This window comes from Boleophthalmus pectinirostris, unplaced genomic scaffold, assembly GCF_026225935.1.
Source record: "Boleophthalmus pectinirostris isolate CB_2022bp ecotype Guang Dong unplaced genomic scaffold, ASM2622593v1 HiC_scaffold_20, whole genome shotgun sequence".
Classification (NCBI taxonomy): Eukaryota; Metazoa; Chordata; class Actinopteri; order Gobiiformes; family Gobiidae; genus Boleophthalmus; species Boleophthalmus pectinirostris.
Window position 1 is genome coordinate 27,812,656 of NW_026571153.1, and position 14,153 is coordinate 27,826,808.

At 39.5% G+C, this 14,153-nt stretch overlaps 2 protein-coding genes across 2 annotated transcripts; both read right to left on the reverse strand.

Annotated features, from left to right (window-relative positions):
* Positions 1-4,707: 4,707 nt before the first annotated feature.
* On the reverse strand, positions 4,708-6,714 carry LOC129409704 (uncharacterized). Its single transcript, XM_055156213.1, has 3 exons — positions 6,660-6,714; positions 5,894-6,589; positions 4,708-4,757 (listed from the first exon to the last, which is right to left on the reverse strand). The coding sequence occupies exons 1-3, from the start codon at positions 6,712-6,714 to the stop codon at positions 4,708-4,710; spliced, it is 801 nt and encodes a 266-aa protein (XP_055012188.1).
* Positions 6,715-9,101: 2,387 nt separating this feature from the next.
* On the reverse strand, positions 9,102-11,824 carry LOC129409705 (uncharacterized). The gene is made up of 5 exons (XM_055156214.1): positions 11,765-11,824; positions 11,011-11,694; positions 10,842-10,943; positions 9,318-9,352; positions 9,102-9,248 (listed from the first exon to the last, which is right to left on the reverse strand). The coding sequence occupies exons 1-5, from the start codon at positions 11,817-11,819 to the stop codon at positions 9,102-9,104; spliced, it is 1,023 nt and encodes a 340-aa protein (XP_055012189.1). The 5' UTR covers positions 11,820-11,824.
* Between the last annotated feature and the right edge of the window lie 2,329 nt (positions 11,825-14,153).

Sequence of the window (14,153 nt, forward strand, 5' to 3'; positions counted from 1 at the left end):
TCCATGTTTGGGTTTGTGTTTCAATAAATATCAAAAGTTTAAAAAGATGTTAAAATGTGTTTAAGGTATTTAATTTGAACAACTTCCCAGCTCCTATAAGCAGTCGTCTTACATGTTTACAGCTTTAAAACAAAATAATCTATGGACAGAAATTGTCAAGTAACACCCACAGATTTCAGATGAGAAAAAACGCCACGCTTGGCAGTGGGAAAGTAGATCAAATGAGGTTCAAAACAATAGCTGCGTGTTGGACTCCATGTTGTGTGAGTCTGTCCATGTTGAAGTCCACATGTCTGATGGTTACTGACAGGTTCAATCTTCACACGAGATGTTCTTTTTATAACTGCTTTGTGGTCGTCTTCTTCTGAACTCCAGGCTTCTGTAGAGTGTCGTGGTTTGTAAGAGGATGTGTGCAGAGAGCTGCACGGGGGGACTTCAACAAACAAGAGCAACGACCAAACATTTAAAAAAAAAACTTTAAAGGTTATGGTAAACTTTATTTTAGTATGACCTAAATCAATGAGACACACTGAATGTTCTTGTTTTGTTAGATGATATATGGATATACAGGATCCATATTATGCTATTATTAAAAATCTCTGTTAGAATATCATTTCTACATCATAAACACACCTGGAGTTGTCTTAGAACAGAAAATTACCCTTACAAGAAAATGTAAAAATGGGTAAGGTACAAACCTGAGGCACTCTGACTGAATATATTAAAAGCAAGATGGTCTTCGTCAGCGCAAAGCACTACTTTGCCCTGACGAAGACCATCTTGCTGGTCGAAACGTGTTGGCGTCCCTTCATGTAATAAAGGACTTTTAATATATTCAGTCGGAGCCTCGGGTTTGTACCTTACCCATTTTTACATTTTCCTATAAGGGTAATTTTCTGTTCTAAGGCCACTGTCTTAACCCTCATAGAGCACCTTTACTGATACTTTTTACTCTTTTAAGACCCAGTGAAGTGCTCTACTTCTCTTGTTTTATCTAACACCTGGAGTTGTATTTGTTTCATTCACACATTTATATTCTTGTGTATTATGTTGAAAACACAAACTCTGCAGATTTAGGCTGTGTGCTTCTCTCAAACTGAAAACAGTCTGTTTCATCTTATGATGTCATGTGGTAATACAGGAAGTGCTCTACTGTGTTTTTAAACTCCACAGATCTTCACTAGATGATAATTTCATCCATTGCCAGTCTGAAGTTCCACTGAACATCAGGTAAAAGGAGCTGGTCACTTGAAAACGATGAGGATTCTAAGAAGGCTTAAAGCTCACGAGAGTCAATTTTGTATAATACAAAAAACTCATTCCTGGAACATCCCAGGCAACATAATAACTTCTCCTTGGAGACAAGCAGGTGATGGAACCTCTACCAGGAGCCACAGTGCACAGGGTCTGTGGGCAGGAGGAAGGGGGAGGTGGAACCTGAGCACTCGCGTCTCAAATGCAGAACGATACCAGAGCACGTAAACATGCACGAAGAAACAAATACAAGTCAAAATAGATATTGTAAGATATTTTTCTGATTCAGATTTAAACAGCTTTATTAATCCCTCCAGGGGTGAGTCATTTGAGCAGCGTAATACAATAAAAACAATTCAACACAACAATCACACAACAAGCATGACAAACACAGTGAACTCTTTCACAAATACAATGCTATCATTTTTTAAAAAGCAATACAATTATTGTCTGTTTTTGGATGAATAAGAAACACAGCACTAAGACATATTGTCAAAAAAGATAGAAATCAGTTGTGAGACGACAGGTTGGACCCACAGGTGAAATCAACACTTAACAAACCCATCGCAGAATGAGGCACAGAAAACCAACCCAGAGTTTAACTGTGTAAGAGCTACAGGAGTAAATGGTTTAAGTGTGGGTTTGTTTTACAGTTAAACTGTGTGAGCCTGATGGCAGCAGATGATCTGATGATGCTTTTGTTTCACTGATCTTCTTTATGATCTGCAGCAGAAAACACAAGTATCCGTCCAACTCCAATCATTTATGAGGAGCTAAAGGTGCTGTGTCCATGTTCAGTGGTGTGGGAGAACATCAGAGTACACACAGTCAGTGTGAGCGCTGACTCTCTGTCTCCTGGACGAAGGCTGGAGGCTCAGAGCAGCGTAATGGAGGGAGTGCACATCCTGCTCCTGACAAGAAGAAGATTTAATACAAAGTTGTAGTTAAATTTAAATTGGTCCTTGTGTCTAAGTCTTTTGCACAAACCAGATCATATATCCTCAAATATTTTGTTCTAAAACATTAAGAGTGTCTATGTGTGTCATTCTTCTACCTGACGCTCAGTTACTGTTCGTCTCAGCGTTCACGTCACATGATCTATACACAGACTCTTGTGGTCTGTTTCCTCAGAAGCTCTTGTTGTCTGTAGTGGTTTTAATGGTGTGTTTGCAAAGAGCTTCAAAGAACAAATGTCTAGAAGAGTTAGAACAAGTCAAACCCCAACCAGTCTGAGATATGATTGTTATTTCAAACTTAAAGAACTTGTGCTTTCTTCTGGGATGTGATTTTAACTTGACATAACAATAACATACACAGACTGATCATGACTGCACGTTTTGTCCTTTGCAAACTGAAATATTGATCTAAAACAGCTTGTAACTGCAACTGCACACACAGAGAAGTGAACAAAGATGAGGTCTGGGTGAAAACCGGAACTGTGTTTTATAAACTCCATACACCTCACTAGGATCATCTGGGTAATTCCAGCCCTGGAATTTCCAATATAAGATCTTTACAGTCAATAAGGCACAATATGTTGGTCTTCAAATAATATCTTCGAGAAATAAAAGATGATTTTAAGAACTAAAAAAGTCTGATTACTAAAAATTATAATTAAAAAGTTTCTCAACTCACCCCTGCATCCATATCTGGAAATGTTCTGGACTGCCATTTAAGTTCTGAAATGTAGAGTGTGTCACAAAATCAATGACTCAGCTACAAGTATTTTTAAAGACATGACACTGCATAAATCAAGAAGGAACTCACGAGGAGGAAATATGTATCACAGAATAAACTCTGGTTTAAAGATCCTAAATTATCCAAAGTGGACTCTTGTGAGATTTAAGACATAATGTTACGTCGCCAAAAACAGACCTGGAGTTGTGTTTTGATCTCGTTAAGTGGTTGTTTCAACACACACAGATAACAGAACGAACGACACTCCCCTTACTGGCGCTATCCACAGATCACTGCAAGAATAAATATCTAGTGTTTATTTGTGAGGTGTCAGTCATGGCACAACCAGCTAAGAGGACACAAGGAAAAGAAAACATGAATCGGACACAGGCTCATCCTGCGTCAATCTGGGGAAGGTGTTTGAGGAATAACAGAGCTCAAGGAAAGAGAAGAAGCGACGCAGATCTGGAGATATTGTTATAGAACACGTAAGTTTATGCATTACACTTGAGATTGCCACAGAAAGTGCATGTTTAAAAACGCGGTGAAGCACTTCACGTCGCAAGGTGGAACATGTTTTGTGTTTTCAGATTGAAAGAAGAACTCTAAATGTGCAGGTTTGTGTGTTCAGCATGTGAATGAAACAAAACACAGCTCCAGGTCTGTTTGTGACGAGGAAACTACATTGGAACATAGATCTGAAAATAGTGTCAAATGGGTCTTTAATATGGTAGTAAATTTACTGGGTTAGCAGTTCTATCATTTTTATTGTTGGTGGTTTGTCACCTGTGGAGGAGCTGCAGTATTTCCTCTTCATTCTCCACATGATTAAAGCCAGGAACAGAAGCAGGACAGAGGAGAACACCAACGCTCCACTCAGGATGTAGATTATGGATGAATTATCTCCTCTCGCTACAAAAACACAAGACATTTGATGAAGACAGTTTAGTCCTTCTACACTGCAACTGTGCCATTTATGATGATACCTTGTATTTAAAGATGTACTATGTAACTTTTCTGGTGGAGGCTTGGTAAATAGTCACATTTTTCTTTAGCACTTTACCACCTTCAAGGCACTCCAAAGCACCACTCACCAATTCACTCATTCATACACCAGTGTACGCAGACACTGGGGGCGAGGTGGGTTAAGTGTCTTGTCCAAGGACACAACAACAGCATTCATCTGTGGGAGCTGGAATCACACCAGCCAACCTGTGGGTCAGTACGCTCAACCAATGATGTTTTTTTTATGTCAAGAGCAGAATTCGATCCGCCAACCTTCAGATCAGTGGATAAACATTCTACCAACTGAGCTACTGCTACCCACTTCTGTCAGATGCTTGTCTCCATGGAGATGTTATTCCTTTGTCTGGAATGGTTCACAGTATGGCATTAAGCCTTTGAACTTTAAACAAGATTATGGAGTTAAATCTTTATGGAGAACAAACCAGATCAAGTTACAGATCCAGCTCACAGTCAGAATGTCTGTTTTCCTTTTTATTTTTGGAGCTCCAAAAACCACCTGTAATTGAGTAAATGTAAGATAGAGCTGGTTTAATGTCATACTGTGGAACATTTCAGGGTTTGTGTCAGTGACGGTGACTCCCACCAGATGTAGCAGTGGGTGAAGGACGCCCTGTATGAAAGATCTTTGAGGCCGACCTTAGGATCAAAGAGAACTGTGCTTCAGCTCTCACACCTGGGACAGAGCCACGAAGAGTGCCCCAGATCTTTTTTTTTTTTTTTTTGTCATCACCAAAACTTGACCACCTGCCTCTACATCGGGTGGGAGTTACAGTCACCCACACGAGCCCTGATGAAGCTGTCTGGATAGTAGAGAAAAGTCAGTTTCAAAAGTTAAAGAAGTCCAGTTGGTTTAGTTGAAGTCATTGAGTATTTCAGATCGTATTCGGTATTCACATCCTGGAGCTTTAACAATTGACAGAAGACTCAAATATGAAGTACTCGACGTGAAGACTAATGATGGTTTAAACAAAGGAGAGCGGAGAATGCAGTTTAAATTAGGCTGTAAACAACAGCGGCTAGAGTTGTTTATCAGTTTCCTGGTAAAGGCAGTGTGAGTGACCAAGCGTCCATTTTTCCCCTGACATGTCAGTTTTTTGCGTCCTTCCAGGGCGTCCAGGTTTTGTTTTTGTTTAGCTCTGTGACTCAGAAAGAGCGAGACACAAACAGTCGGTCAGTCTGCAACATGCCGAAGCACAAATGCGCATTTAACAATGACTTGTACAAAAAATTCTCCGTTTTCCATCCCGCTCGGGACAAGTGCGAGGCCATGTGCACAGGTTGTGAGGTGAGAGTAGCTCAATGTCGAGGTCCCCACCCACGGTAAGGTGTCCGGGTTTTCACAAACGGAAATATGGTCACCCTAGACTAGAACATAAACATAATCACAGGTCCTGAATGACTCTGGGAAGACTTCATGAAAAGAACCCAAGGGTCATTTGTGAGACAAAAACAGACGTCCAAGTGGATGTAGCTTTATTGTCAACACTTTCTTGCAGTTTAGGTGTCACACTTTTTAAAATGTTCATTCTTAATAAAAATCTTATAAAATGACTCAAGTTCAAATTCACAGTGTAACCAGTGTCCAGTGGGTTTACAGCATAGAACTGTGTAAAGCAGAGCATAACTGAATTTAGTCAAAGAAAATTTCAACCCACAATGAATGAATTTTGGTGATGCAGTAGAAAAGTACAGTAGTAGTAGAATGCTAAAAACGTAGTAGAATGTCATAAAAAAGTTTACTTAAAAGATTTACAATAGGCTGGTTTAACAACAGTCACACTTTACTGCACTGTACTACATCTCCTGTGGAGGCAAGAACTGTATTGGCCAAGAATATTTACTGTATTCCTTTACAATGGTAGCCTTTGTGAACAATTGCACTTCACATGAGATTATTTCCCAAGGTCAGGTAATAATAATAACAGATATAACTCACATTTTATTGTGATCCTGGTCCCGTTTCCAAACAGGACTTGTCCACAGGCGGCCACAGCGCAGTAGTAGGTCCCAGTCTGCTCTGAGTTCACATTGTGTATGGGGAGGCTGTACACACAGGAGTTGGTTGGACTTTTTCCATTGTTCTTGCACCCATCACCCACACGACCTCCTCCATGACTGTACAGGACTCCTGCTGCAGACTCTTCAGACTGTTTGAACCAGTGAACCCTGTGCTGTCCTTCACACCTCTCAGTCTGGACACTACAGTTTAGAGTCACATTATTTCCTGGTTCTGTTTCCTCATGTGGAGACTGACGGACTTTAACTGTTGGGCTCAAACTCTTCACAATCACAGTGACACTTTCTATGACGTCTAGATCGTGTAGAAAACAACTTATGCACAGGTAAACTGCTGAGTCGGACATTTGTACATGTTTTATATTTAGGTTATTCTGGTCATGTTCAGTATCCAGTGTGAATCGACGGCTTTTGTTGAATTCTCCTTGCAAACTTTCTATCAGGTGATATTTGGCAAAAGAAGAAATCAGCTTTGGTTTTGTGCCCAAACTTTGCTTGTACCAGTGATGTGTGGCACCGTGCAGTTTGCTGTTGTCTTCATAGGAACATTTTAAGGTGATGTTATCTCCTGCAGCAGCTAAGAGGAAATGGTTTCTTTCATGAAGATTCACCTGAGCTGAAGAGATAAAAGACAAAATACTTTTTAGTCTATGAAACACAAAAACAAGAAACATACAACAGCTCACCTTTACTGGCCGACACAAGACTTAGGACGAACAGAACTGTAGATGGTTGGATCATCTTGAGAATCAGATGCACAGTGGAAACTATTGACACCACCTCTGCTCTAAAGTGTCAAGCTTGAATTTGATTGGCTCGTCAAAAAGTTGCCTGGTAAAATGATTGGCTGTAATGTAATGTACAGTGTGACCTCATCATGGTGTCACAAGTCTGAGGTTTAAGAAAGGCTCAGATACTTCAGGGGGGCATCATGAGCAGAGGAATCTGTAGAATTACTAAACCTTGGCAATGAAGAAATGAGGGTTTGTTTATGGAATACTGCTAATTATTCTCTCCTCTTTCTTTTCCTATCTCTCTTTACCTTTTAGATTTTATTTTTCATAATCATAATTATGATTGTCTTTTAATTGTGTGCCTTTATTTAATTTTTGATAACATCTGGATTTGACACTTAAGATGGTATAAGTAGTTACTGAGCCTGAATAATTGTGAGCAGGAGCTGTGTTCATTGGCGGCAGTAAAGTCAGACCTGTTCCCAGTGCATGTTGGACTCACCCTTTGTAACCAGTTCTTTATAAACTCTCCTTTATAAATGAAGTATTTGTTAAAGTTTTTGTCCGTGTGGCAGTTATAAAGTCTTACAGAGGAATCATGTTAAAGATCACTTCATGTGAAATGAGGAATAAAAACAATAACTGGATATGACTGGTCCTGCGCTGACTCCTCGCTCTCACAAACCCTCTGGTACATAAACACTGAGGCAAGTGTGAAGCTCTGGAAGTGCTTTTTCAAACAGCAAAACAAAGCAACAGTCAAAAACTCTCAAACAAACTGACCTGTTCCAAAATAAGAAACGCAACATTCAAAAACCCACTTGGGATATTGTTTCTGTGAAGTGTGTGATCCAGTCAGTCATGTGAAACAACAAGTGAACAAGAGAAGTTTAGTGTTCTTTCTAAAGGATACAAGAGGAAGCACCTTCTCTGTTTGAGAAACACGCTCAAAATAAATTCCTGTGAGTGCGACACCAATAAACAGCTGGAGCAGTGATTTGTTGTGAACTTTCAGACAGCAGAGACACACAGGACGAGTGTGATATGTTCACGTAGGCTGAGGCATTGTGTGTTTCCTCCTGATTATGACTCAAAAAAACAAATACAAAAAGCCCTACACAGTGTCAGCGACACAACTCACTGATGGAATTTGACATGACTGATATTTTCACTGTGTTTGCTGTGAACAATAATCTCAGTGTATTGACTTCAAATCCTTGATGCTTGTTACAGTTCAAGTGCTAAATGTTCTGCTCAGTCACCTTAGATGATGCTTGCTCCTTTGATTTATCGTACAAGCTGCAGAAAGTCTGGAGGATTCCAGGGTAAAACTATCAGCTGAAGATGAAACATTTATAAAAGGACAATCCTAAAGCTTTGGTTGGACTCACAGACCCTCAGACTGTCAGAAAGCCTCACAGACGCTCACAGACTCTCTGAGACTTTTGGCCTGTATGTCGTCCTGATGAATCCTGCTGTATCATCATTAAAGGAAGTGTAAGAAACATATCCATGCCTGAAACAACAGAAATCAACAGTGTGTTCAGACACAGGACTGTGTGTGTGGCTCTGACTCTCTTAAACTCACTCTGACTTCCTGATGGAAACCACAAGCTTTACTGCAGAGACACAGACTTCAGACGAGGTCAGAACACCAACAACCTTCACCACAGACTATACAAGTACTTGTACTTTAACAGAACAAACACAGACCTTGATGTTACTTTTCCCAAACAAAAAGTGAAGCTTTGCACTGAATTTGGTGCCAGTTTTGTTCCATTTGATCCACTGTTTATTGATTTATTATAAGATTGAAGAAGAGTGGACAAAACAGAACAGTTACATAGTCACTACTGAGATGGGAGTGTTTGTTTCACTCCTGGCAGTAGCTCCATTGTTAGAGCTGTCAGATCTATTAGCCCACAGGTTGGCGGTTTGATCCCAGCTCAGGTGCATACTGTTGTTGTATCCTTGGGCAAGACATTTATCCTGTTTTCCCTCCAGTATTTGTGCACACTGCTGTATGAGTGTGTGAACAGAGACTGGTTCTTTGGTGAAGTGTGAGGGGTCGTTGGACGTAGAGCTGTATAAATGTGACTGTTTACTTCATATATTCTGTGCACAGGCTCTGGTTCTTTAGCTCACCACAAAGTTAATGCTTAAACATTGAAGGTAAATGAATAAAAACATTACACAACACATAATAATCATTCAAATGTATTTTATTTAATGGTGCCTTTCTGGGCACAGTGCAAAACAACAAATAAACACACAATTAAACCCCATAATGCACCACACTGACACTAGAGAATGGCTTAATAGAAAAACATAAACACAAATACAATGTAAAAATCAAATAGAACACATATTATTTACAGCAGCAAATAAGATAGATCATTTTATTAAGTTATTTATTCTTTTTTTTCCCTTCTTTAATTTCTTGACGCTGAAGTAGACACATTCGGTCCATGTGTCAGGTGTGTGTCTGCTCCTTCTGTTCATCTGTTCTGTGGTCTTGTACTGGACAAGTTTGGAGAAATCCTGGAATATGAAAACAAAAGTAAATCTGTGAAAATGTAAATTAAGAGATTACAGAAAACACACTCATACCTCAGTCTTTGCTGGAAAATTTCTCATGCATGTCTCTGTAAAAGAAAAGAAGTATTACATTTATTCTTGTGTTTCCTTCTTGGAGTATATTGTAAATGCAGTACTTTGTTCTAAACTCAGAGTCCTGGGTTCTGTCTGCAGCTGACTGTAAAATCTTTTATTCATCACACACACAAGAAGAAGTGTTTCTTTGCCGTCTGAAAACAGTAGTTCTAATACTTGGCACATGTTTGTAAATGATGCATGTGAACACAAGTGACATTAAAATGACCTCTTCTTCCCTTCACAGTGAAATAATCAGTACCTGAGTTTTAAGGAACCATTTGGTCCAAACTGATCTTTTCTTAAATCTTATGACTGGAATCTTTGATTGAATCTTAAGACTTCATGACCAAAATAACACAACTATATTCCAAAGTAAAACTCCTTTCTCTGAACATGTCAGTGCTAAACTGACAGAAGCTCTACTTCTTGAACTTCATGGAATCCTTTGGAGAAAAGGATGGAAGTTAAACCTAAATGGACACGTTACAATATTATACATGAAAGACATGATTATTGTATTTGTCACTGTGTGTTTTTGTGAATGAATGTGCTGCTCTGTGTGACTTTAATTGCTGCTTGGGGACAAATCAGGAAGAGAGAGCACATCACCCCAGTACTGAAGTCTCTGCACTGGCTTCCTGTGAGCTTCAGGATAGATTTTAAAGTTCTTTTCTTGGTTTATAAAGCTCTTAATGGTCTTAGTCCTATTTATTTATCTGATCTGTTTTTATCAAATGAGCCTCTCAAACTCTCAGGTCCTCAGGTAGTCTTCTTTTAACTGTCCCAAGAGTCCAAACTAAAACTCACGGTGAGGCGTCATTTAGCTTTTATGGCCCCCGTTTGTGGAACAGTCGACCTGAGGATCTGAGGTCCACTGCGAGTGTTCAGATTTTTAAAAGTAAACTTAAAACGTATCTTTTTAATTTAGCTTTTAACTGAAACTTTTACCTGTTTTAACTTAAATTATCATTATTATTGTTATTATTATGGTTGTTCTAAATTAAATTATCATTACTATTTTACTTAGTCTCCATCTGATCTTAGCTATACATTTTCATTTTTACTATAACTTTTAAGAGCTTTATGTTTATTAGTTTTTAGATTTTATGTTTCTGTTTAAATTGTTGTATATATGGGGGGGGGACTCAACATGTGGAGATTGGTCCCTGGGTCCAGCACTGTGGCACTTTGCTCCTGACAGGCGGCATTGAAGGATGGGTCAAATGCAGAGGACACATTTTCCCTTCTGGGACAACAAAGTCTAACTAAACCTCTTTAGTGTAATTGTTTATTGGATAATAACTGTGAACAAATCCATAAGTGTTTTGACATATTATACATGTAAAAGTTGAGTTTTTGGTGGATTTTTTTGTCTCTTGCGTGACGTTATCAACCTCACATTGTTTAAATTCTCGACCCCTCAATACTCAGTTTAATGTTGGCACATTTGTAGATTTAACAGTATCATGAGTTATTTACCTGTCTTACTTTGGACACAGAAGCAAAATGTGAGTAAAACGACCAGGCTGGTGCTGAATATGGAAACTCCACTCAGAACATAAACCATACTGTCTGAGACACCTACAAATGAACAATTTACAACAAAGTTAACAACAAAATCACTGTCTTTTTTAATTATATAACTTACTTTTCATTGTGATCCTGGTCCCGTTCCCAAACAGGACTTGTCCACAGGCGGCCACAGCGCAGTAGTAGGTCCCAGTCTGCTCTGAGTTCACATTGTGTATGGGGAGGCTGTACACACAGGAGTTGGTTGGACTTTTTCCATTGTTCTTGCACCCATCACCCACACGACCTCCTCCATGACTGTACAGGACTCCTGCTGCAGACTCTTCAGACTGTTTGAACCAGTGAACCCTGTGCTGTCCTTCACACCTCTCAGTCTGGACACTACAGTTTAGAGTCACATTATTTCCTGGTTCTGTTTCCTCATGTGGAGACTGACGGACTTCAACTGTTGGGCTCAAACTCTTCACAATCACAGTGACACTTTCTATGACGTCTAGATCGTGTAGAAAACAACTTATGCACAGGTAAACTGCTGAGTCGGACATTTGTACATGTTTTATATTTAGGTTATTCTGGTCATGTTCAGTATCCAGTGTGAATCGATGGTTTCTGTTGAATTCTCCGTGTACATTTTTAATCCGGTAATATTTAGAGAAAGAAGAAATGCGCTCTATTTCACTGCCTAAACTTTGCTTGTACCAGTAATGTGTGGCATCGAGCCCTGACTTGAAGCAGGGTAAGGTGATGTTATCTCCTACAGTAGCTAAGAGGAAATGGTTTCTTTCATGAAGATTCACCTGAGCTGAAGAGATAAAAGACAAAATACTTTTTAGTCTATGAAACAGAAAAACAAGAAACTTACAACAGCTCACCTTTACTGGCCGACACAAGACTTAGGACGAACAGAACTGTAGATGGTTGGATCATCTTGAGAATCAGATGCACAGTGGAAACTATTGATACCACCTCTGCTCTAAAGTGTCAAGCTTGAATTTGATTGGCTCGTCAAAAAGTTGCCTGGTAAAATGATTGGCTGTAATGTAATGTACCGTGTGACCTCATCATGGTGTCACAAGTCTGAGGTTTAACAAATGCACTAAGCTTTATTTAAGTTATGGTGGATTATTGAGCTAAAACTTAAGCTTTAAAATCATCTGTTTGTGCGGTTGGAGCAGAGGAATAGATGGATACATCCTCTCATTCTGTGTTTTGTTTTTTTTCTTGTTTTGTTTTTTGCTATTTTCTACATTTTATTTACACGTTGAAGACCTCAAATATATGATTGAAGATATATAGAATGATGTAGTAAAAAAAAAGATAAATAACTCAATTATAGTCACCCTTTGCTTTGTCGACAGCTCTGCAAACCTTTTTCTCACTGAGCTTGAGCTTCAATGATGAAGTCTCCTGAAACAAGTTTTATGAGTTGTGTCTTTTTTTTTTTTTTTTTTTGTTAACAACATTCCATATGTGTCATTTATAGCTTCGATGATTTCAGTGAGAATCTACAATACAAATCTTACAAATCATGGAAATAAAAAGATAAAAGAAAAAGTCTGTCCAAACCTTTGACTGGTAGTGTATAAAAATATCACTGAACATACACTGATTTTTGTTTTTGAAGCTAATTTCCATCTGCCGTCCTTCAAAAAGGCATGAGGGGGCACAGTGCATTATTACACAGTGCGATAATACTTCTCCACTTAAATGTCCATCATCTGTTCTGGTTTAGGTTCATTTTATGGTTTGCATTGGGAGATTTCTCCTCTGCATGTGAGTGACACTGTGCTACAAAATCAGGTGGGAGCAATGATTTGTTGTGCCTTTTACAGAGGCTCCCGCAGTCTAACAGGAAGTAGCTGTGGCTGCCAGGACCAGAGAACAGGAACATGTGAACTTACACTAAGTCACTGTACATCTTCCTCATGATGACTCAGAAAATGACCCAACTCACTGACTGAACTGAACTGATTGTGGAGCGTTGTGTGTTTTTGACATGACTGATATTTTCTCTGTGTTTGGTGTGTTCAGATACAGGACTGCCTGCTGGTCGGACTCTCTTAAACTCACTCTGACTTCCTGATGGAAACCACAAGCTTTACTGCAGAGACACAAACTTCAAACAAGCTCAGAACACCAACGGCCTTCACCACAGACTATACAAGCACTTGTACTTTAACAGAACAAACACAGACCTGATGTTACTTTTCCCAAACAAAAAGTGAAGCTTTGCATTGAATTTGGTGCCAGTTTTGTTTCATTTGATCTGTTGTCTATTGATTTATTATGAGATTGAAGAAGAGTGGACAAAACAGAATTGAAGGGCCTTTACTGTCAATTCTCTCCACGTGGCATGTACATACTGTACAAAGGAATCGAAATTGAACCTTTCCCCCCGTCCGTCCATAACAAACATACAAAGCAATACAATACATGGGGATGACTATGTGGACTGGACCGGGAGACAGGTAGCAGGTAGGAATAAACACTGCAGCATAACATGAGGCTAGAGGGAGGAGAAAAAAAAAAAAAAGAGAGAACTGCCCCAGACCATGCTCTGATATAAGTTTATGGTTTGGGGGAGTGCACAAAAAACATCTCTGCACATCAGTACATAATCAAAACACAGTACAAACATTTCACAGGACTAGCACCAGGGTAGGGAAGGGGTGTAGAGTTGACCCAACCATCCGGTCCACAGCTAAAAAGCGCTGGATACAAAAGAAGCTGCGAGGGATTCCGGAGGGACCAGGATGAGTGCGATTTGACTCTGACCGGCCTTGGTCATGACCGTTGCTGGCTCGGGGAGGCCAAAAGATAAGATTGGGTTGTTTAGGTTTTAGAGCGAGCAGCTGTGTCCAATTTACATATTCCATATTCCACTGCTCTCTTTGTCCATTGGTTCTAAGGTCTTCCCATCTTTCTATGCAAGGCATCACTTATCTTTGAAATATTATGCATGTTGCGATTTAGAGCCACAGTTCCATCCAACCTACAGTCAATGTCCGCTAATCTTTTTGTGATCTTCTCCAACATGCTGCCGACCCCTCCAGGATACAACTCCATAGTCAGTACTGAGATGGGAGTGTTTGTTTCACTCCTGGCAGTAGCTCCATACATGCATCACAAATTTCTGACTTCCGGTCATTGAGCAATGCATACTGGGAATGATTTTCCGAAAAAGTGAGCATCAAACCGCCATGTTTGATTTCCCAGTGGGATGTGTCTATTGACAAAGTCGATCTTTTCTAGTCTTTTGAA